The sequence below is a fragment of the Mytilus californianus genome, unplaced genomic scaffold (assembly GCF_021869535.1).
Source record: "Mytilus californianus isolate M0D057914Y unplaced genomic scaffold, xbMytCali1.0.p SCAF_2, whole genome shotgun sequence".
Lineage (NCBI taxonomy): Eukaryota > Metazoa > Mollusca > Bivalvia > Mytilida > Mytilidae > Mytilus > Mytilus californianus.
Window position 1 is genome coordinate 9,887,899 of NW_026262668.1, and position 24,107 is coordinate 9,912,005.

The 24,107-nt window shown below is 32.3% G+C and overlaps 1 protein-coding gene across 6 annotated transcripts in view; it reads right to left on the reverse strand.

Annotated features, from left to right (window-relative positions):
• Nucleotides 1-24,107, reverse strand: part of LOC127727858 (uncharacterized) — a 103,335-nt gene that overhangs the window by 43,682 nt on the left and 35,546 nt on the right. For 2 of the 6 annotated variants that reach the window (XM_052234982.1, XM_052234977.1), the window contains exon 3: nucleotides 23,340-23,718. The exons of 2 other annotated variants lie outside the window; for them this stretch is intronic. In XM_052234982.1, coding sequence (XP_052090942.1) covers nucleotides 23,340-23,718 — 379 coding nt within the window. Of the gene's footprint in view, nucleotides 1-21,990; nucleotides 22,268-23,091; nucleotides 23,719-24,107 lie in introns of those variants that run through there. 2 more of the 6 variants (XM_052234981.1, XM_052234983.1) reach the window with 2 other exon arrangements.

A 24,107-nucleotide genomic window follows, 5' to 3' on the forward strand; every position in this document is an offset into this window, starting at 1 on the left:
CGTTTACATAATTGTTTATACAATCATTATCAGTGGTGCATTCCAAAAAGGGGAGGGGAAGAGAGCGGTAGAAAAATTCAATATTTGCTTAAAATCGTTAAAAAATCACATCACTACGCTCAGCGTTTTTGTTACCATTTCGGTCAATTATCCCGATACCCAGTCCTCGGACCCTCGACCCGCCCCTGATTATGAATACTACCGTCTATTTATATTATTGTGACATGTGATTTTCTATATTTTAGGAAAATAACGTAATGTTATATGATTGCCAATGATTAACGTAAGTAAATTATAGGTAGCCGTACAACCCAAACAATGAGCCAAACCTATATAGTGTAGTAAGCTAGTAAAATCACCGATAGGTCAATATGCAAAAACAATTCAAACAAGAAAATCAATGGTCTGATGTATTGATAATCAATAACACGGCCGTCACTCGGTTAACCGAGAGATTGGTCGGTTAATCTACCTGAGTATGCGGCTATATGGGCGGTTGGTCTGTTAATCGGGTCGGTAATACGTCTGTTAAGAGTAAAACGCACGATTTAACGTTAAACTCTGTTAAATATACAAATTTTTGGAATATCATTAGAACCAAATCAAAAAATGAAAAGTGTCTGCAAAATTGATATCTATCATAGAACATTTTCCACCTGTAAAAACATTTCGTAGTCTGCGCAGTTTCAGTAAAACTAAAAGGCGTCGCGCAAGTATGTGGTATTTATGCTTATACGCATAGCATGTTTTTGGATATAAGGCGAAAAAAAAAAATTTTTTAAATATCATTTAAAGGACACAAAATAGTACTTTGGTTCTAAAAAATAAATTGACATTAGTAAATATTTCATAATTGTAATATAGCGTGAGTATTCCACATTTTAGTGAATATTAGGGGAATAAAGTCTGTTAATGGGTTGGACAATTTAAATTGTGTCAGTTTAAGAGTTATTTAGCCACGACAATAGTTTTTCTACCTTTATATTTTCCCATTGAAAAAGTTAAGAATGAGATGTACTTGAGTAGAAAAAATGACAATACGGTGCAACAGTATCCTTCTAGTAAGAGCATTTTTATTTTGACTTTCTTTGCATTTTATTGAAGGGTGTGTCACTTCACTTGGTATGCAATTCGTTTGCAGAGGTTTAACCAGATGTTATTGTGGATGTACCCAATCACTATTAAGCATATCCACTACCGTTTGTAAAAAAAGTAAATAAAGCACCCCCTCCAGCAAAAACCTCTGGGATTGTTTTGACATTATCTCTTTCCAGATGAACATCGGATTATCTATATTCCCAACCAAAATGGCTGATGTTATTAAAATAAAACATTAGCTTGTTTGCTTGTTTGTGTTTAACGTCACTTTCAGCACTATTGATTGTCATGGCAACTATTTTTTTGTTGTTGGTTTTGTGTGGAGGGACCAGGAGTAATCAGAGATAATCACCAACTTATCAATTAAGATCAGATTTGAAAACACTTCTCCATGAGTAGGGTTCGAAATTTCAAGCTCAGAGTGGAAAGGTTAACAAAAATAAAGAAAAATCTATTAAAATAGTAACGGGTAAAATGACCATTATGATTTAAAAGGAAATGCAAATGAAAATAATGTATAAAATTAAAATATTCAAGTGGGGTCGATATTTTACTTTTATAAAAATCAGTGCCATACAAATCTGTGACCAGTCAATAATTTAGGTAACAATGATCAGTCTCACTTGAAAATATAAACAACTATTAACTCGAGGAACTTGTAATAAAACTTATGTTTCTTCCTCATTACATTGCTTTTTAACACTATAAGGTATTTGTATATTAAAATAAAGGAATCGTATTTTTGGCAATGGAAAAAGAAACCCATTTATATAAAAATGTATTACTTAATTTTTTTTAAGTACATTTTCCAATTCCTCTTTCTGGATAGAATGAAATTTTAAATCAATAATAAAAAAAAAAAACACAACACCATCATTTGACAAAATGAATGAGCAAAAATACCAACCATTGACATGTTAATTTTAGGAGATAAAGGTATCAGTTGTCTGTCTATTGGTCCCATGTCCTACAACAGTTGATAAACTTTTTATTACAAGAATCTTGATTTGGTTATTTCTTCGGTAACAAAAAGTAGAGGCACAGTAAATGAAAAAAATATGTAAAACCTCTTTCCACCTTCCCAATTTTCTAAGTGTTTGAACATAGTTCTTATCATGATAACCAAGTTTGTAGAGCACGGCAGTCCGTTCATAGTCACGGGAATGTTCAATACAGTTATTAATACAAAATATTTTCTGTGATAAATTTAGGTTGATACTTCAGAAATTTATTCCCAAAGAAACATTTCAAAACAATTTTGCACAAAACTGTCGTATAAGCCTGCTGTTCTTGTCAAATGTTATTATAATATACTGTTAAAAAAAGAAACGCATAGCTCGGATGAATTTTCAAAATGTAAAATATATATTTTACAAGGTAAAATGAAACGATCAATTGCATCTTGAAATTTTTACAGGTAAGTTTTAAACTTTAAATGCAATTTGGCTCTCTGCCACATATAATTTGCGACTCGCTAAAAGTGCATATGACCTTTTTCGCCGCGAAATTTTGCTAACGTGTTTCACGAGAATTTTGTGGTCAAGACAACTCAACTGTTACACTTTTGCGCATATAAGGACCAAGTTTGAAGATTTAATTCATCACAACGTTAAAACGCTGCCATTCGAAATATCGTTATCGGCCGTCTCTAGGCCGGAGTGTCCCAAAGTGAAGTAGCAAGAACTGAAAATGTTAACCAGAGCACAATTTCGCGACTTTGGAACAGATAACAGCAGACTGGCTGTACTAAAGACCGCCCGAGGAGTGGACGACCTCGTCTAACGACTCCTGGACAAGATCGCTACATCGAGGTATTTCATCTACGGAATCGAACCGTTGCCGCAACAGCCACTGCAGTTGAGATACCAGGATTGAGAAGAATTAGATCACAAACAGTCCGCAATCGACTGCGACAATACGACATTAGACCCAGGAGGCCGTATTTTGGACCCGTTTTGAGGCCATTAAACATACGGAATAGAGTCCAATGGTGCAACAGATTGAGGGGCTGGACATTCCGCCACTGGCGCATAATCTGATTCAGTGATGAGTCCCGTTTTATGCTTCAAGAATGAACGTTTTGCTCCCTCGTGTGTCCAGAAAGTGGACAGCTTCGGTGGACGAAATATCTTGATGTGGGCGGCTATCTCTAATGACCGTAAAACGGAATTGGTACATGTTCCGGGTAATTGAACGGCTCTAAGGTACAGAGACGAAATTCTCGAACCTCACCTTATGCATGTTTCTGACCGACAGAGGGAGTTATTCCAGCAGGACAATACTAGGCCTCGGACAGCACGTTTAACAATAGACTACTTGAGAAGAATAAAATCAATGTGCTACCTTGGCCTTCAAAATCACTGGACTTGAATCCTATTGAGCATCTAGAAGACCAACTGGATAAACGTGTGCGCCAGCGTCAAACCCCGTCTCAGACCCTTGATCAGCTCCGACAAATGTTGCAACAGGAATGGCGAGCAATTCCACGCAACAACATTAGAACATTGATAGCATCCATGCCGAGGAGATACGTAGCAGTCTAAGCAACGAGAGGTGGTCATACACGGGACTAACTTTAATGGCACCGGTAGTAACTCTAATTGTGATAAATTGACTTTTATTCATCAATCTCGAAGAAATTGACTGTCCTCTTCTCGATCAAACATGTTTTGAGTGAATATCTTTATTAGTAACTGTAAAATTTCCATTCAAAATATATGTATTAAAATTCTCAAAAATCCATTATGCGTTTCTTTTTTTGCAGAGTATATATAGCATTATATGGTAAAAAAAAAAGCAATAGACACCAAAGGGACAATCAGAAATCGTAAGTCGAAGAAAAACAGACAAGACCATTGCAAAAAATAAAGAGAGAAGCGAAAAGAAGACAAAATCAGTTAACAAATCGCTACACAGAAAACTAAGACATGATAGGTGACCATAGGTGACTTATAATTACGCACTACCACTTCATTTGAGTTTGATTGGTAATCATATTTCATTTTTATATGATAGTTGAGCAATCCCATCCACAACCGGGGGTGATCTCCTTTCCTGTTCTATTTGTGGCACCCGTCGTGTTTCTCATTCTCAAGTAAAAATTAGGTAAAGAGTCAAATAATTCTGTTTTTTATTATTCCCAGTCAGAAAAATTTAAAAAAAAATTAAAAGAAAAATTCTGATGTTAAATCTGTTTTTAATTTTATGAACATTTATTATATACAACGTCTGAATAAACGGGTATTATATATTAATAATCATGTTGCATTGTTAGAAAGTACATTTTTCTTTCCCTTTTATATATAAGTTCAAAATGTCCGGCGAATAATTTGGGGCAAGACATTTGGGCTAAATCATTTAGCCCAAACGTGCATATCCCGACTATTTAATTATAGCTTAAATTTGTAGTGTGATCGGATTATAATGGTTAAATGACAAATATTATTCTTTCGTTTTACATCTGAACACGTGATTGATCCGCCGTCCTCTTATATATTTCATTATTAATATTGTATATAAATTATCTCAATTATCTTGCATAATGTCTGGTAAGTATTCTCATTTCTACCACTTAAGTTCTCAAATTAGTTAAAAACTATAATACTGATGCTCGACGCTAGTTTGATGCTGTTCATCTAAAGAAACAGTAAATCATAAGTTTCGTTTGACAGAAGGAACAATTATTTGACCTTTCTATGAAGTTACTTCTGATAATTTTCCACCTATATTATTTATCTAATTCCAGACTACTCACATCAGAACAACGACTGTCAAAATTATCCTTAACAACCTGGTGTATGTTTAAAAAACTCTTGGAAAACCGCGAATAATGCATAAATTGATTATAATATGGAATCTAAAAAATACTTTGTTCAGTATTGATATTTTGTTAGAAACGAACACTTTGAATGGCAAATCCTATATAGATGAAGCGAGATCTTATCAATTGACAAAACCATCCGAGTTCTATATCACATGTATAATGCATATATCTAGATAAAAGTACTACATGTAATTAGATAGAACAAGTGACAGCATGACTAACCTCATTTCTCGTTGTTTAATTTTATTCACTGGTATAATTATAGCTTTATTAGACAAAAAAACTATATCATGCCTTTTTATAGAGTTGAAGGTCCTGTGGACACCTATAGTTCATCTACACCGTTTGGTCTCTGGTGGATAGTTGTATCATTGGCAATCATACCACATCTTGTCTTTATATCAATACATATGCACTAAAAAATGGAATTTTTTCCATTAGTGCATTTAAAATTCTTATATCAACATTTTAGACTGGCAAGACTGTAATAGTGGAGAATACATATGACCCAAGAGCCTCACTAAGTAGAGTGTCTTAGAAAAGCATACAAGTAAGTAGACAATATGAGAAATCAAGATCTATAAAGGGAACACAAAAACGTCAATATTAAACTCAAGTGTTGAAAACATTGAGTGCCAATACAAACGCAACATATTAAACTCAAGTGTTGAATACATTGAGTGCCAATACAAATGCAACATATTGAACTCAAAGCACATGCTGGTACCTTAATGAATGTTCAATGACAATACAAAGAGATCTTTTAATGCGGCGCTTCAGTACAGCAAGCAAACAGGCATATAAAGCAACATGATATCAAAAAAATAAAACAAAAGAATAAAAACTTATAGGTACCATTTCACTTAGAAAATAAGCGACCTGTTCCATTTTTTCTCTTGTATGAAAGGGTGTGGCATTGTATATGTCAGTAATGTAACCATCTCCAACGATTGACTCATGTGGTGGTTTTTTTTTTTCAACGATGAAATGCTGTTGCCTCAAAGACAGACAGCTTTATAGTACATTTACGTTTATATAAAAATGACGAAATATCGGTAAAATATGAAATTGTTCATGAAGCATGGTAGTTTTCAAGCCCAATAGCTTTTTTGAAAAAAAAAGAAAATAGATTGGGTATCAAATCGTTGTCTCTTCCAGCTACCTCCTTCGGGAAGCCGCCCTAATGCAGCGCAACTAGCACAGATGCAAGTATATACAGTTATAGGAACACAACAAAATCTGGATGAGACTGATGGTGGGGAGTATTTATGCCTTTAACTTTGAAATCTTGTAGAGTAAGATTTGATTGAATTTATAGAATTCATCAAATGTTTAAAGCGCAGCACAAAACAGATATGTACTCTCTAGTTTTCTTGCAAAGATTTGATTAAAAGTTATAAAAATCTCTGGTGTAGAAAGGAAAACTTGTTTCGGTTGAACTTCGATAACGTCGTGGTAAAGCAAAATAAATAAAGTTGTCATGCATGATCAATATTGATTTTAGCAATTGAAAGAAAATTGTTAACACATTCATGGATTATGCTGTAAAAATCAGTCATTGTATCTACCATGTAATGTTCCAAGCACTAGCTTTTCTGTTTACTTTTAACACTTAATTTGAAATCGAAATTTATAACACATACACTGATAAATATGAGAGGTCTAATACTAGCACATGTAACCTTAATTACTAAATCTGTAATGTAAATTAACTTGAAAGTAGGAGTATTGTGTTTTATCATCAATGATCTTGGTGTATTAGTTATCAAATAAAAGAAGATGATATTCTAGGTGTCCCTAATCATTTCATGGAAAGGCTGGTCACTTTTAGCAATAACAATATTTCATTAGTATTTGAATGTACAAGATGTTTAAATGCATATAATTTACCAATGAATGTCGGGCTACGCGAAAGAACGATTCATCCATAGTTTCATTATATTAAACAAATGCAGCTGACATGTCATTGCCCTGAGTATGTGCGCATTTAGTATTTGCTATTGGACTTTGGATCGAATGTGTATGTTGAACAGTGTTTCTGGGTAATTCTGTGTTTGTTTCTTTACTGGTTATATGAAATTAAGATTGCAAACTCCAATATTTTCCTAAGGCATCGGCCTCCCAAACATGGAGTAGCACAGGTTAGCTACTAAATCTACAAAATGTATACACACTGAAATATAGTTCCCAATAATTCCCATGTGTGTGTATATAGGCACATATGAAATGTGAAAGAAATTGGGTTAAATATCATTGGAGCAGTTCATTCAAGTATGTATGTCTTTAATTAAGATTTGTCTATTAATTCAAGAGTAAGGTATTGTACAGCAGGCGCGTCATTAATAAGTAGGAACCGTAGACAAATACTAAGGGCATGTAATTTTTCCTTTTTATGTTCAACATAGTGCATGTAAATAGACAGGCTTCCTCTCTGTTCTATATGACATTTGTACTGTAGAATAATAAAATTCAAGGTAATATGATCGAGTAATCACTGCAGATTCCTTAGCATAAACTAGTGTAAATCACCAAAAAAAAATGATATTCTACTGTATATATCAAATAATGAAGCTTAAAAGCTTAATCAAAGTCTCTGAACAATGACATACATGTATATGCTATTTGACCTTGATCATCTTATGGCACATGGCCAGTCTTCCCAAGATGCATCTGCATTCTGCACACCAAATTTTATTGGTTTATGTTTATTGGTCTCTTGAGTAATGGCTGCAGACCTGCATCAAACTAAGAACTATATTATACATCTTTTTTTCCGTGAAAAGCTTACGGTAAGTGAGTATATCATTGATTAACTTTTCCCAGGGTTACATTTGCATCTAACCAATATTCTAACCTCAAAATTATTAATTAATACTTGGATTTACCATGAATAATGAAACCAATAAGATAAAAGAACTTTGGTCATTTAAAAGGCCATTTCATGGCCTTTTATATCTAACTGTGTGGTAAAGGTTTTGCTCATTGATGAAGGCTGTGCAGTGACCTATAGTTGCTAGCTAGTATTATAACATTTGACTTTTCTACACTTTGCACAAGTATTCCCCATTCCAAACTAAAAGAGTTGGTCCCACTTTTTTCGTAAAATAGAACGGCCATCGTAGATACAAATATCTTGCCTAAGGGAGGGATAAATCTTACTTTGTATAAAGTCACTCTGATTCAAATAAAAAAAATATCTGAAACTGACATTATCAAGAGGCTTGATTTCTTGATTTACAACATATTTGTTACGTTTGGAGGACATGTTTTTCAACAAAAAATCGGTATTCTCATTGGAACCAACTGTGCTCCTTTTCTGGCTGACTTGTTCCTTTATTCATATGAGGCTGACTTCATACAGGAGCTTCTTAGGAAGAATGAAGAGAAGCTAGCATTATCCCTTAGCTTCACTTTCCACTAGAAAGATTATGTCCTTCCACCAAATAATTCAAAGTTTGGTAACTATGTTGAACGCATCTATCCCATCGAACTTGAAATAAAGGATACAACAGGTACAATTAAGTCTGTCTCATATCTTCCACTTACATCTAGAAACTGACAATGAGGCTCAGTTGAGAATAAAACTTTGACAAAAGATATGATTTTAGCATCCCAATTGTGAACTTTCTATTTTTATTTAGCAACATTCAGGCGGAGCATTTATCTCCAAGTTGATATTCAAGGCATTGCTTTTCCTATCATGATTTCCTTGATCATAGAGGGTTGCTGCTCACAAGGAAGCTATTAAACTAAGAGTTCCAAGTGGAAATCATTCTTTCGAAAAACTTTACAAAAACATCACGAGTTGGTTGACCACTATGGAATATCTGTTTCACAGATGATGACGGATATGTTCAAATCGTCTTTACAACAAACCCCCTTCTTTTCCCGGAATGTGAACTACCGCATAAGACTTATCACTGGCTTTGTACTGGTAAAATAACAGGTGCCACATGTACAGCAGGATCTGCTTACCCTTCCAGTGGGGTTCGTGTCGCTCAGTCTTTAGTTTTCCATGTTGTGTTTTGTATACTGGAAGGCTTAAGATTTAAAATTCAATAGTTTTTAATGATATGTGAAAAAAATAGTTGAGAATTAACATCTGTATACAATATACATATATAATTATAACAATGACAGTAAAATTTCATAATAAAACATTAAAATTTAAAAGTCATTAAAAAAAAATTATTGTATAAAGTATTGAAGAACAATTTACTTGAATTTAAAAAAAGATCATGATGTAAGATTACAAAACTTATTTCAAGTCACTTTGAATATGCAGGTGAAACGAAATTAGCTGACAACTGATGGCTGATCTTTCATTTCAACAAACTTCATTAATAGTGATCTCTTATTTATTCATCATGCATCTCAACAATATACAATATGCAGTCAACTGAATCCTTGTCTTGTAATACTATTGTTGTAGTATATAACTTATTGGATGGCTGGTTGCACTAGAGGAAAACATAGTTTATATTGTTCAGGTTGGGCAGTGGGAGAGTTAATCTGAAATTTATGTAGAAGATTCAAAGAGCATGCATTACACAGCTGGTATCAATGTCAAATTCCAAACAACCAAATAAAGCATATTAAGAACTGCTTCTAGCCGTCACGTACGTTCTTTCAATCTGATAGGAATGAGACTTTAATGGATGAGTTACATAGAATGTTTTTTAAACAACAAAGAATGGTCTATAATGGACATGTGCAGCAATGTTTTTCATCAGCAAAAATGAAGTGTCTACAAATGGTCCTTCCTAAACAGTTTTAACGGATTTTGCCTTGTTAACAAGATGATATACACAGTACCGACACCTAGAGTTAAAATTATACTCAACAAATTCGCAAAACAATTAATGGAATGAGTACTTTCTTTATAAAAGATCTTATTTCTTATATTTACATTATTTCTGCCATGTCTAAATCAATTTTGGCAAGTACTTTCTTAGATGAGGAAAACAAGAAAAAGTAAAAGAAGGGACAATGGGCCAAATGATGACAGCATTTCACACAGGCCTTTTTGGATGAGTAAGATAGAAATGAGATGCAAAATATGCTAGAACTGAGGCTTTTGACTGTGCTAACTTTTTGCTTTGGCCAAAAAAAACCAATCGTAATAATATTCAATTATTTTCAGTATCAAAGTACAGCCTGTACAGGGTATGTAAAAAGTAAAAATTAGCTACACCAAGTGCAGCATTACACAAAACCATGGTATGGGCTTCCTGCAAGTTACATTTTCCAAGATCTAAGCAAAATCCATAGGCACATTCATAAAGTTCTTGTAAAGATGGGAAACAGATTTCCAAAAACCAATCAGATAGAATAAAAATTAAAATACTAATAAGAGTGATGACCTTTGAATTGTGGTTCTAGAGTAATACAACAGCAGGACAAAAAGAAGGTGACCTACCAAAACAGATTTCCCCTTTAAAGTTTTGACCCTTATAGCAGGTTTGACTGTATGTAATTTGAAAAATACTTGCAAATGCATATTGTCTAACCTTCATAATTTAATGAAAAAAATGTTAATTGCAAAAAACTGAACTAATTGTGTTTCTTCAATAGTCTATTACCTTGTTATAAAGAACTTGAGAAATATTTCCAAATCAATATTTATGAGTTTCAGTTGTCAACTCAATATCATTAACGAAAAGACTCCTTCATAAGCATTCTACTAATTAACACGTGAATAAAGAAAAAAAAAAAACAATGTTAAACTAAATAGTCATACAAAATGCTTTCAACAACTAGAAGCCTATTTTTTTTTAAAAATATGACAGTTTTAACTGATTTTTTTCTGATTTTCATTGCAAGAAAAATAGAAGTTTATATTAATTTCCACAAGAAAAATGCACCAACACTAAACACTCCAACAGTTACAGAAAAGAGAAATCCTTTCACTGAAGGTAACCAATTCTCTATCCAGTCTCTCTCTACAACCATGGGTGGTTCTTCATCTATAATGTGGATGACTTTTCCTTCTTTCCTCTGTATCACCTGTCATATACAAACAAATATTTTTTTCATCTTTGGTGATGTGTTCATAAAGCCTTTTATATACAGTTTTATATATACATTCACAACAAGGTCTATGTAAAGTCGTAACTAAAGGGTTGACTGGGGTGAAAAAAAACTATGGTCAACCCTGGACTTCTCCTGGTATGGCAGTAAAACCCTAAAGGAGTTACCATTTGATTTTTATGGGGGGAGGGCTAGTATGAAAAATTTTGTGTCTTGCCTATTTATTTTTCCCTCTATTCAGTCCTGACTTTTTATTTTTTAACTCTATTCGGTCCTACCTTTTTTTTAGTTTATCCTGACTTTTTTTTTACATAAATTGTCATCCAGCCTTTTTTTTTGGCAAAAATCTCATTCTGCCTTCTTTTTTTTGCAAAAAATGTCATCCTGCCTTTTTTTTACTCAAAACTCCTGTCCTGCCTATTTTTTTTCAAATTTCATCCTACCCCCCTCCCACCCCCCCTAAAAATCAAATGGTAGCTCCCTAAGGTCATACATTTGGCTGTTTGGGATGAATAAATTTTTCAGCCATTTCTGGTGAGCATAGGGACCTTAATCCGATGGGGAGAGTGTCACAATCTGCACTTTATAGAAGCCTAGTAACATATCTCTGAGTGGTCAGTAGGTGACCAGGGACCTCGGTCATAAACCTTTACTCAGTACTAGGATTACAAAATTTGTGCTGGAAACACAAAATCCAGTATATTGATTGGTTGATTTTTTAGTCTGAGCACCATTATCATTCTCTTAATTTTTGTGACCACAAGGCCTTTTGTGAGGCACAATTTCTAACCTATACCACATACACTTGTAGAACCTACCTAACTATTGCCTTAGTTGTTATTAATTTGTTGTGAATTTGTATGAAATATTTACCACTGGACATTAAGCAAGCAACAACCAATCAATCAATATATGAAAAGTCTCCTGAACAGAAAACATTTCATCTTAAAACTTCCACCAAAGTATTCTGTAAAAATGTTTATGGTAAGATCTTTAAAGGAAAAAAACCCAAGAAGTCATTTAGAAGACTGTATACCTTACTGACATTTAATAATGATATATTAACATTTCTTCTATAACTATTTTTCCAAACTTCTATATGCATACTAAGACTATGAAAGCTGAGTAACAAGTACCACCTATTATGAACAGATGAACAGGGTATACCACCTAATCAGAAAGGTGTATAATGATTAGAATTTGTGTTTTTTTTAATATAAGGATAGCTAAGCTTGATGTTGATCTCATCAAAATACATAAATCAGAAGCAAGACCAAATAGAATAATTCAGTATCAATGGAATGTGGTGTTTATGTTCATGACACACCCATCAAACATCACATAGAAACCTATAAGGACAGGCCTCATTTGTGTTAAAGCACATTAGTTCCTTCATTGGAGATTTTAAGCATACTTTCAATAATGTGAGAAGTCATCCGAAAAAAATTAAACTAACTAAATACCTAAATTATCATGCCCTGATTTTGACACAAATGTTACACATTCAATAATTTATTTATGTACAGAGGGTGCAAGCATGTCATACCAACTTATCACTCTATAGGATGGAATGGGGTACCCTACATGACGATCATTAAATTATTATTATTTTGATCAAATGATTATCATGATAAACATTTAGTACGTTTGACGCTAATCGTATATATATATATCAAAAAAGAGGATGTGACTACTGGTAGTCACGAATGACAATAAAATTTTTAGGCTCACTTTATGTTGGTTTTTAAAAAGGGGGAATTTGATGCTTGACCATTACGTCCATATCTACATTAAATTTCATATTGTCCTTAATTTAATTACAATTCTTGTAAAAGGGAGTTTGGGACCAAAATTAATGAAAAATAAATGAGAAATGTGTTTATGGGACACAGATGATGTCCCCGCTTGCATATCATATTATAAAGAGACATAACTGAAGAACAGTAAAAGTGACGCTACCAAAATTTGTATTTTGTGGTAATAAATATTGTGTATAAGTTCCATAAAATTTGGTTAAGGCAAACTTAAGTTAGAGAACGGAAACGAAAAATTCAGCAATTTTTTTTGTTTGTAAAGGGGCATAACTCTAGAACGGTTAAAGTGACACCACCAAAATTCAAACTTCATCAGTATTTTGTGGTAGTAAGCATTGTGTATAAGTTTCATTACATTTGGTTGAGGCAAACTAAAGTAAGAGAATGGAAACGAAAAATTCAGCAATTTTTCCATTTGTAAAGGGGCATAACTCAAGAACGGTTAAAGTGACACCATGAAAAATTCAAACTTGATCTGTATTTTGTAGTAATAATCATTGTGTATAAGTTTCATAACATTTGGTTGAGGCAAGCTAAAGTTAGAGAACGGAAACCAACTATGGGACGTACGTACGTATGGACGTACAGACGGACAAGGATAAAACTTAATGCCCCCTCCGCTACGGTGGGGGCATAAAAATACCAACCAACACAATAAATATGGAGAGGTTGCAATTTGGTTTTAAACAAATTGGACAAGGGCCCACAGCCCGACACAATATGACAAGATACAAAATTATATTTAGTATAAGGTGAACAGACCTCTTTAGCTGCCCTGTATCCTGCCTGAATTGCACCATCCATATATCCTGCCCATTTTGTTGCTGTTTCAGATCCAGCAAAATGAGTTCTTCCATGTGGTTCTCGTAAACATCTGCAAAAGTTAGTGTAAACAGTTTGACTATAACTCTAAATTACTATAGTTAAATTATCTACCTGGTTTTATAAGTTTAAAACTGAAAAGAAATTCAGGGTCAATAATATTATGACAAGCCGCTGTACAAAGAGAGCATGATATCTACAAATCAGTGAGAGTGGACATTATGTGTAGATTTAATACATGTTGTTGTCGCTTTGACATATTCCCCTTTTCCATTCTCAATTTTATGACTGAACAAAACAGTGTGTAACATTTCATAAGGAACTTAGTCGATATTCATATGAAAAATTACAGAGTTTTTGATGATAGAAGTCTCAAAAATCTTAAATTACTAATCTGAAAGTTGTCAAATCAAAGGGAGATAGATAACTTTAATTAACTATGCTGCTGTCAAATTTTTCATATGAGTGTGAATCAAATGAGTTTTCTACAGACAAATGAAATAACCCTAAAAGGTTCTGCTTTACCCTGTACATACTTTTTATAGCATGTTTTGTGTCTTGTCTTGTTATGTGAGGATTGTATAGGCAACTCCTGGACTGGTATTCAATCATTTTAATTTATCATAAATATTTACATTACATGTATGTTTCACAAGTACCTGTTAGTTTGATTGGCTAACAACAATTGCGCGTTATTCAAAATTCAAACCTTCACATCAAAATGAAACGTAACATTTGTAATGACATGTGCTTCTACAAAAAAGTGCACAGGTAAATAAAAGAAAAACATGATAAAATCTTTTTTTTCATGGTCTTAGCATAAAAATGTAATTATAAGAAATGAATGCTTTTTTTAGTAATTTGATAGGGTTCTATAAGTATTGGCTTTGCACAAATTTTTAGAATGAAGAGTGCTTCTGCGCTTCATACAAAATGTGCTTCGGTCAACACTTTTACACCTCAAAAAAATTACAAAAAGAAGCATTCACTTCTTAATAAAAGAACAGCATGACAGTACTGTCCCCAACTGATGCATATATTTTATCTGTCAAAAGTTAAATTTTTGGGGTTCTTTAAATTCATTTTTATAAATATTGTTCAAGCAATGTATGGGTGAGAACACTTTGAATTTAATTTTCCATATACACTTTTTTTTTAATTTCAAGAGAACATAATTCCTGTCTAGATAGTTGATAGACAGTGCATTTTTTAACTCGTTTATGACAATACTGGTATAAAACTAATATAATTTTGATCAAAATTCTACAAGAAATGAGGCTTTAAGTCACTGACAATGCAATTTTCCATAGAATTGACATTTCTTAGGGACATCGATAAAACCTGATTAATTAATGATCAGCACATATTTTTGAACTTTTACATGACAGCTGATTATAAACATTTGATACAAATTTTTAAATTCCTACATGAACTACATAAATTGTAGCCTTGAAAATGGGTGCAAAGCAATTCAAATTTATTTTTTTTTATTTTTACGGGACATATATCTCCTTTAGAATTACCTGATCAGCACTGAATTTTGAACTTATCCAAGACATTGTTGAAATAACACCTTTGGGATAATTTTCACAAACACCTGGCGATAATATTTTGTAATATTATGATATTGACTACCAATACTGGATTTTAACAGCATACATCATTGTGGTTTAGTTCTACACTTATCATTTTATCAAAAACAGGACTTCCATGGATAAACAGTCCTACCAATTAAGTTATAAGATTGATTTCACTTACTGAAATTTTTTTATAAAAAGTTACTAAATTTAATGATTGTTTTCTATCTATGGAACCTATAACATCAAGTACTAAACCCTCATTTCACTATGAGCATAATGAACACAACTTTTTGCGGCTATATTATGGAAAGCCTCAGCTGTCATATATTAGAGATTTACAAAACGTTATGCTGAAGCTTAAAATGTAAAGTTAAGACAGTGAGATGTTGAATTGAGTCATCAAAATGCTAACTCTAAATTACAATATGCTAAGTTGAATCTGCACAATATTGACTGGCAATGACAAGTGCTTTAGTCGTGATAGTATAATGATAAGTCACAATATTGTGATGATATGCCAAACACACGTAACGTTGATTTTAAAGTACATGATGTGAAGTTGACGTTGCATGATGTTAGCTTGCAGATGGATAATGCTCAGTCATCCACTTCGATAGCTATGATAACAAATAAAATGAATAGCTAAAATGTATGGTGCTGACTTGTTATTAATAAATGTTGAGCTGAGATAGTACGATGTTATATCATTGTGATATTACGATAGGTCTATCATGCAATCTGTTGATTTAAAACACCATGATGCACAGTTGAAAGTACATGATGCTAAGTTAAGATAACACGATGCTACACCACTATATTGAAACGAAAGGCTTACCATACAATTTGTTGACTTAAAACAACACGATGCAACGTGTTAAGCTAAGATGCTCACTTAAAACTACACGACGTACAGTTGAAATTTTGTAATGTTAAGCTACGATAGCACGATGTTATATCATTATAATGTCACAATAGGCTTATTTAAATTTGCTCATTTAAAACTACACAACGTGCAGTTGAAAGTACGTGATGTTAAGCTAAGATAGCACGTTTTTATATCATTAGAATGTCACGATAGGCTTACCACACAATATGCTCATTTAAAACTACATGACTTTCAGTTGAAACTAGGTGATGTTAAGCTAAGATAGCATATACAAAGAACGTTTTCCATAAATTCATAAAGCAATGTCATCGAAGAGAAAAGTGAGATCTGATGCACTTTCGGAATCAAATAAAAAATTAATTCATGACGTTTTGTGTTCTCCGTAAAATTCAAATCCAACTAGAAATAAAAATGACGTGAAAAGTGTGCGTATTGGACCAAAAAATATCCAAGTCACCATGTTAAAATATTAGAAAAGACTCAATCAGAAGTTTTTATAGATTTTAAACATGAATACGCATTTAAGCGACACACACGGCTATATATACGATAGCAATGATAGATTTTCTTTGAAACACAAAATAATGGCGTAAATGACACATATGCTAGGGGCATTGATCCTTCTTCCCCCCCCCCCCCCCCCCTTTCTCAAGATTTCATTTGTTTAGTCATTTTCATATTCAAACATATTTTCATTTATTTTATTTGTTCTTATTTTAATCCATACGATCTAACAAACGATAGAAAAATTAAATACTGCACATCTGCTCGCCAACGGCACATTAGAAAATGAGAATAAAGGGGTAGCACGCATAAACTACTGTTAATGTTAGACCGTATGGATACGAGAAAGAACAAATCAAATAAGTGAAAATAAATTTAAATATTAAAAAAGTTAATTTCCTTTTAACAAAAAATAAACAAGGGGAAACAGAAAAAAGGGGCCCATGCCCCAAACGCCTGTGGTAAAGAGCGGTGAAATCCACTATTTTAATGTTATTGCTAGTGCAAAGATTTCTGAAGTCATAGAAAATTGCAACTGATTCATACTAATTGTATACAGTGATTGGTTGTCTCATATTTACCGGTAAAATCGACGAGACTGAATGGTGATTGTTATTATGTGATCATTTGGTTTTCTAGACTGTTTTCTTGATATTGACAAATGATTTGTGATAATATTTGAAATATACTAGTACCTGATTTTGACTTTGAACATTAAAAATGATAATAATGATACAATTTTTTTTTTATTTCAAGAGGGTTAATTACAACTTGTATATTTTTCAAACAAACACCATTCATGCAATTTATCTATTTAAAAAGGGAGACGTCTAAAAATCGCCTTTAAATTCCGAGAGAAAAACGATTATGTCAGACCTACAAGTTGAAGATAGGAAACATTTTCTTTTGTATTGCAAGGAAAACCATTAGACCAGCTTTTACTGAAAAAAATAATCAAGGTTAAGAATGTATAGAAGATTTGAATGATTTGGAGTATAATACAATACACTAATTATATTGACTAATCAAAGTGCCCTCATGGTAGTAGAATAATTACAGTTTAATTATCGCTACCAGACAAAACATGCAACATGATTTCAATGATTAAGGAGATTAAAACATTCAACATATATATACATTTATTAAAGAAAAGAACTGCATATAATATTCTGGAGAATACAAATAAAAAAAAAACCCAGCAATACTGATTCCACTTGGAACACAAACAATACATATAATAAAGTTGGACAGATCTTCAGTCAATTATTTACTAGTGCATCGATCTCTTTCTTTAATAGTTTATGGATTATGTATATGAATTTTGTTTCCTAGTTTCTTTAAAAGCCAAATTAGTTTTTTCATCAGAAAGTTTACTATAATTCTTATTACTATTTAGTTGATCAAAGTATGGTACGCGTACTGTTCTTAAGCATGGGCATTGAATCAACAAATGGATTTGATCTTCAACATAACTTTTACATAAATTATATTTTCTTTCACTAATATCTATGTTACAATATCTTCTCTTCTCAATGTTGGGGTTATGTGAGCTTACTCTAAATTTACTTCAGAATCTTATTTCATTTTCAGTACCATATATACTTTATTTCTCATAAAACTACAATTACATAGTTATAGAGAACATATTATAAACATAACTATAAGGTACAAGTATTACATGCATGTGTGAACAATACAATGAAATTAACTTTGATAAATTTACATAATTTTTCTAATATGTCAATATTTGATGAGTTAAAACAGTTGATCAAATTTATAGATATTAGGGTTTGACAAACATTATTGCTTTAAAAATTTCTTTCTTTCTAACTTAAAATTTTCTACAATTCATAATGTAGTGGTGCTCGTCACCAATATCCTTTGAGTCACAGAGACGGCAGACTCGGTCTTCTATCGGTAAACCCGGCAACCTTCCAGATTCAATCGGGAGATGGTGACTACCACATCTAAATTTGCATAATTTATAAATGAAATTGTAAGGTAACTAGAGGCTCGAAAGAGCTTGTGTCGCTCACCTTGGTCTATGTGCATATTCAACAAAGGATATTCTCCAACATTGTAGACGAGAATTGAATGCATGACAGAAATCTGTTTTGTTGATCTTGTATTGCTGATCATTTAGTCTGTTTAGTTTCTCTCTATCTTCTTTAGGTTTTGCTCAAAACACAAAACAGGGTAAAAACAAATCCTCATTTATTTGTCTTGCTGATCATTCTTGCAATTCAAAGTTTATCTTTATCTATCATAGTTTTCAAGATAATAGGCAATAATGAAAACTAGAGGCTCCAAGGAGCCTGTGTCGCTCACCTGATATTTTTGTTTACAATTGATGCATGAAATAATGCAACCATTATACTTTTGCTTTAGTTTCAGAGATATAAGCCAAAAACTGCATTTTACCCCTATGTTCTACAAGATTTTTGTAAAAGATTTACGAAAAATTGTTAAAAACTGACTTTGAAGGACAATAACTCCTTAAGGGGTCAATTGACAATTTTGGTCATGTTGACTTATTTGTAGATCTTACTTTGTTGAACATTATTGCTGTTTACAGTTTATCTCTATCTATAATAATATTCAAGATAATAACCAAAAACTGCAAAATTTCCTTAAAATAACCAATTCAGGGGCAGCAACACAACAACGGGTTGTCTGATTCGTCTGAGAATTTCAGGGCAGGTAGATCTTAACCTGAATAACATTTTAACTCAATCGTCAGACTTGCTCTTAATGCTTTAGTTTCAGAGATATAAGCCAAAAACTGCATTTTACCCCTATGTTCTATTTTTAGCCATGTCGGCCATGTTGGTTGGCAGGCGGGGTCATCGGACACATTTTTAAAACTAGATACCCCAATGATGATTGTGGCCAAGTTTGGTTGAAATTGTCTATGTAGTTTCAGAGGAGAAGATTTTTGTAAAAGATTACAAAAATTTACGAAAAATTGTTAAAAATTGACTATAAAGGGCAATAACTCCTTAAGGGGTCAATTGACAATTTTGGTCATGTTGACTTATTTGTAGATCTTTGCTGAACATTATTGTTGCTTACAGTTTATCTCTATCTATAATAATATTCAAGATAATAACCAAAAACTGCAAAATTTCATTAAAATTACTAATTCAGGGGCAGCAACCCAATAAAGGGTTGTCTGATTTGTCTGAAAATTTCAGGGCAGATAGATCTTAACCTGATGAACATTTCCATTGGGCCAGGTGAGCTAAAACAACTTAAATATTTTTCTAATTTGAAAATGTTATTACATCCATGATATGTCTTTCACAGGCGCTTGGGAATATGATACAGATATTTTTTTTTTTTATCAAAATATAAAATTTTCTATATCTATACTACATATCTATCACTACTGCGCATGTCCTCCTAGTTTCGAGTGATTTTACCAACTCTGAGACAAACCCCCATTTTACTATCCACACTAAGAAACAGGCGCTTGGGAATATGATACAGATTTTTTTTTTTTTGATTAAAATATTAAATTTCCTATATTTATACTACATATCTATCACTACTGTGCATGTCTCACCTAGTTTCGAGTGATTTTACCAACTCTGAGACAAACCCCCATTTTACTATCCACACTAAGAAACAGGCGCTTGGGAATAACATACAGATATTTTTTTTTTGATTAAAATATTAAATTTCCTATATTTATACTACATATCTATCACTACTGTGCATGTCTCACCTAGTTTCGAGTGATTTTACCAACTCTGAGACAAACCCCCATTTTACTATCCACACTAAGAAACAAAAATTTGTCTTCTTTTTTTATTTCTTAGTGTGGATAGTAAAATGGGGGTTTGTCTCAGAGTTGGTAAAATCACTCGAAACTAGGTGAGACATGCGCAGTAGTGATAGATATGTAGTATAAATATAGAAAATTTAATATTTTAATAAAAAAAAAAAATATCTATCATATTCCCAAGCGCCTGTGGATTCACTATGACAATCAAGGTTCGAATTGAATTGAATTATAACAATTTTTTCCCCAGATTAATTGTACATTACGACAATTGTTGTTTGTGATTGGTAAATCATTCCAAACCTTGGCTAAAAAATAATAAATGATTTCTTATAAAGATTAATGTTTTGGAAAAGGTAAAAATAGTTGAATTCAATTCAAAGCTTTGTTAAAAATAGATCGTTATTAGAGACAGATCGTAAATTGTTATGGTGAACAACATTATTGATAAGTATTCACAGGGACTTTCTATACTAAGTCTAGGTTAGTCTATGAAAGTCCCTGGTATTCATAAGTTATCGGTTAGTCTATTTATTTACAATTTTATACATAAAAATATATTGTTAGTATTTTACTCTCAGTAAATGATAACCTTTTTAAAGAAGAAAACACAATTTAATGAAACAGAACCAAATATCGTATTCAAGTGCAATTATTAATGCTATTTTCTGGACATTTATTATTATATCGGAATCTTTTTGTAATACCTACTCCAAAAAAACAAATTCAATATGCAATTTATTGTAGAGTTGTTTTATGTGTTCAGGCAAACATTCTTTAAGTTTATATAAAAGTCAAATTTTTGAAGTAAACAAACGATCTTACATATACGATCAACATGTTCCTCCCAGCTTAAATGTTCATCAATGTCAATTCCAAGTTATTTGAAATAATCAGTATTCTCAATACAGGTCAAATAATTTTGATAGTTGTTTTAGTCTTTTTTTGAACTTAGTTGGAAACACTTCACATCCTTTGCATTCCTGAACAGCATTCAAATCATTTTGCAAAGTACTTGTATTTCCAATGTGTTTAAGTATCATAAAGCTACTGCACCAGTTTGAAAGTGGTGCACACCTGTTTAAAAATGACGTGCGCACGAGTTTTATAGTTTCATAGTCGTGCACAGGATTTTTCAAACTGGTGACCACCATATTAAATCTTCGGGAACACTGAAGGGGCCCATATAAAACAGCATTGTTGAATCTCCAGTCTATAAATCCATGTTAGATATTTTAACATGAAGTAGTAATTTGATTTGAATTGAAATAACAGAGGACCTAAAATGGAACCTTTAGGCACTCCATATTTTATAAACTTTCTATCAGATTTAATATTCGCACATTGATTTTCTAGCTGCCTATCATATATATATATACGAACTTATCCAACTTATCATGTATTCTCCGATATAATAAAGTCTGAGCTTTTCTAAGAGTATGTCATGGTAAATAAGATCAAAAGTCTAACTAAAATCCAAACAACACGATACCAACTATTTCTGCTTTAACTAAATATGTTAGCCTTTCATCAATTAGTTTGGTCAGAGTAGTGTTACATGAACGAACTCGTCTGAAACCTGACTCAAATATATGTGATATTTCACCTTTTATTTTTCAAGAACTCATATAAATGTGTTCATCCACACCTATATTAAAACATAAGAGAGTATTCAAAACATAAATTGGACGATAACTGTATTTGATTCTCTCTTATTTTATGCAAAAAGAAAGTACTAACTGAATTAAGTTTTTCAGTACAATACAAAACAATGTTTTGATTATTTTGAAATGTGTCATGATAATAGTATGAAATGAAGTTTTGACTTTTTCAATAGATCTTTTGGCAAAATCAGCAGTAAAATCTGTTCATATAGAAATGACCATTGTCTTGGGTTCTTGTTACTGCATTCTAGTCAGTATAAGTCTGAAAAAAATAAATTCCGAATTAATTTTAAACCGTACCCTTATCGTTTTTTTTCAGTAACTGTAGACCATGTTTCATGGAATTTAGTTTTAACTCTTATTGCCAAATTGGGATGATATTTTTTCATTTTATTTCATTTCATTTTGTAGATATTTATTGGTAATTATGTGAATAATTTGGTGACAAGAGAAATTCTTAGCTACAAAGATTAACTCGTGAAGCAACCAAAACTTTGAAAGAACATTATAATTGTATCATATTATGTACGTTTGGTAGTAATTGTCTATTTACATGATTTATATCGAATATTTTGGTCAAACTAAATTTGTGAGAAAACAATATTTTTTGGTTTCATTACTCCAACAATCTTCATTATATTGTCGACTTTCTGAGAGGTGAAATTTTGTCTAACCATGAATTCTCCAAATTACTAACAATTTTGATCTTTCATGAATTGTGAATAAAACATTATACCATCCACTATAGTGTTCTTTTTCTGTGCCAAATTTTGAAAATATTACTTACAACTAGTCCAAAAGCCTATAAATATTTTTGTCTAGATATTTTAATTCGTCAAATTTTTGTTATAAAAGGTCACATATTTAGACTTAAGATTTAGATTTTTCCTTTCATATAAAATTATAGGATTTTTTCGGTTCTGTTCAGCATGTCAGTATAAAGCTAAATTGAAAAAAAATTAACGCACATTATATAACTCCATGTAACTTATACTAGTATATCAAAATTTCACCAAATTTCAAAAAAAACTTAATGTTTTATATTTATGCTACTCATCAATGCTAATTAATAGTTACCAGACTTACAAGTCAATGTTCTTCAGTCAGTGTTCATTGTGTTTTGTAAATATTGATAGCTTTACAACCGTCGTTTATAACTAATAGTTCGTTTGTTTCACAGTTGTAAGATAAACCGGTAGTTTGTTTGATACCATCGACTGCTGTCAGGACAATGTCATGTTTCTGTCCATCATTAGATATTCTATGTATATTGTTTGATTCTGTTCCTGCTACATACACATCACCACGGTCATCTACAGCCACATCCCGAGTACCTTTCAGGTCAGGACTGCTGTATATCTCACGTTCTTTGCCATCCGATGTTACGACGTATACTTTATCACTATCAATGTCTGTACAATAGACATCACCATCTTGATTGGCAGATATTTCAAAAGGATTAAATGTTGTATGTATTGTATTAAGAACTTTACCATTGATATCCACTATGGTTAGAGTGTTGTCTTGATTTTGTACCCAGATCTTATCCTTTACATTGGTTATTCCTTTACAATATTCTCCAACTTTAATTTTCCTACCAGGCTTTAATGTTGTAAGGTCAATGATCTGGAAACCTTTATCACCTCCAGATACTATAGCATGGTTGTTGTCATACAAGGTAATATGTAGTGGTAAATAATCCAAATTAATTACCTTGGATTTGGATCCATCAAGTTTAGAAACATAAAGTTTATTATCTCTGTTATGACCAAGGAGTAACTTATCACCAGGAATAAAACAACCTCAAAATACTCACTCCATCACCTAATTTCGTGGTCTGGAAAGAATGTGTCAAAGACAATTTTCTCTTGTCTCTGACCAGAAACTGACATTGTTGATCAATATTTAGAACAGGCGTTGGTACTTGGACATTATCTACCGTTATTGTACCCAAGTCTGGGATTAGTTTCTTTATGTTCGACTCTGACTCTGAAGGATGATATGTTAGTATAGGGACACTTCCTGTTTGAATTTCTCTGATTTCTAATTCTTTCTGGTGGGTTTTTGCATCTAGAAATTTTACTACCTGAAATAAGTGGATT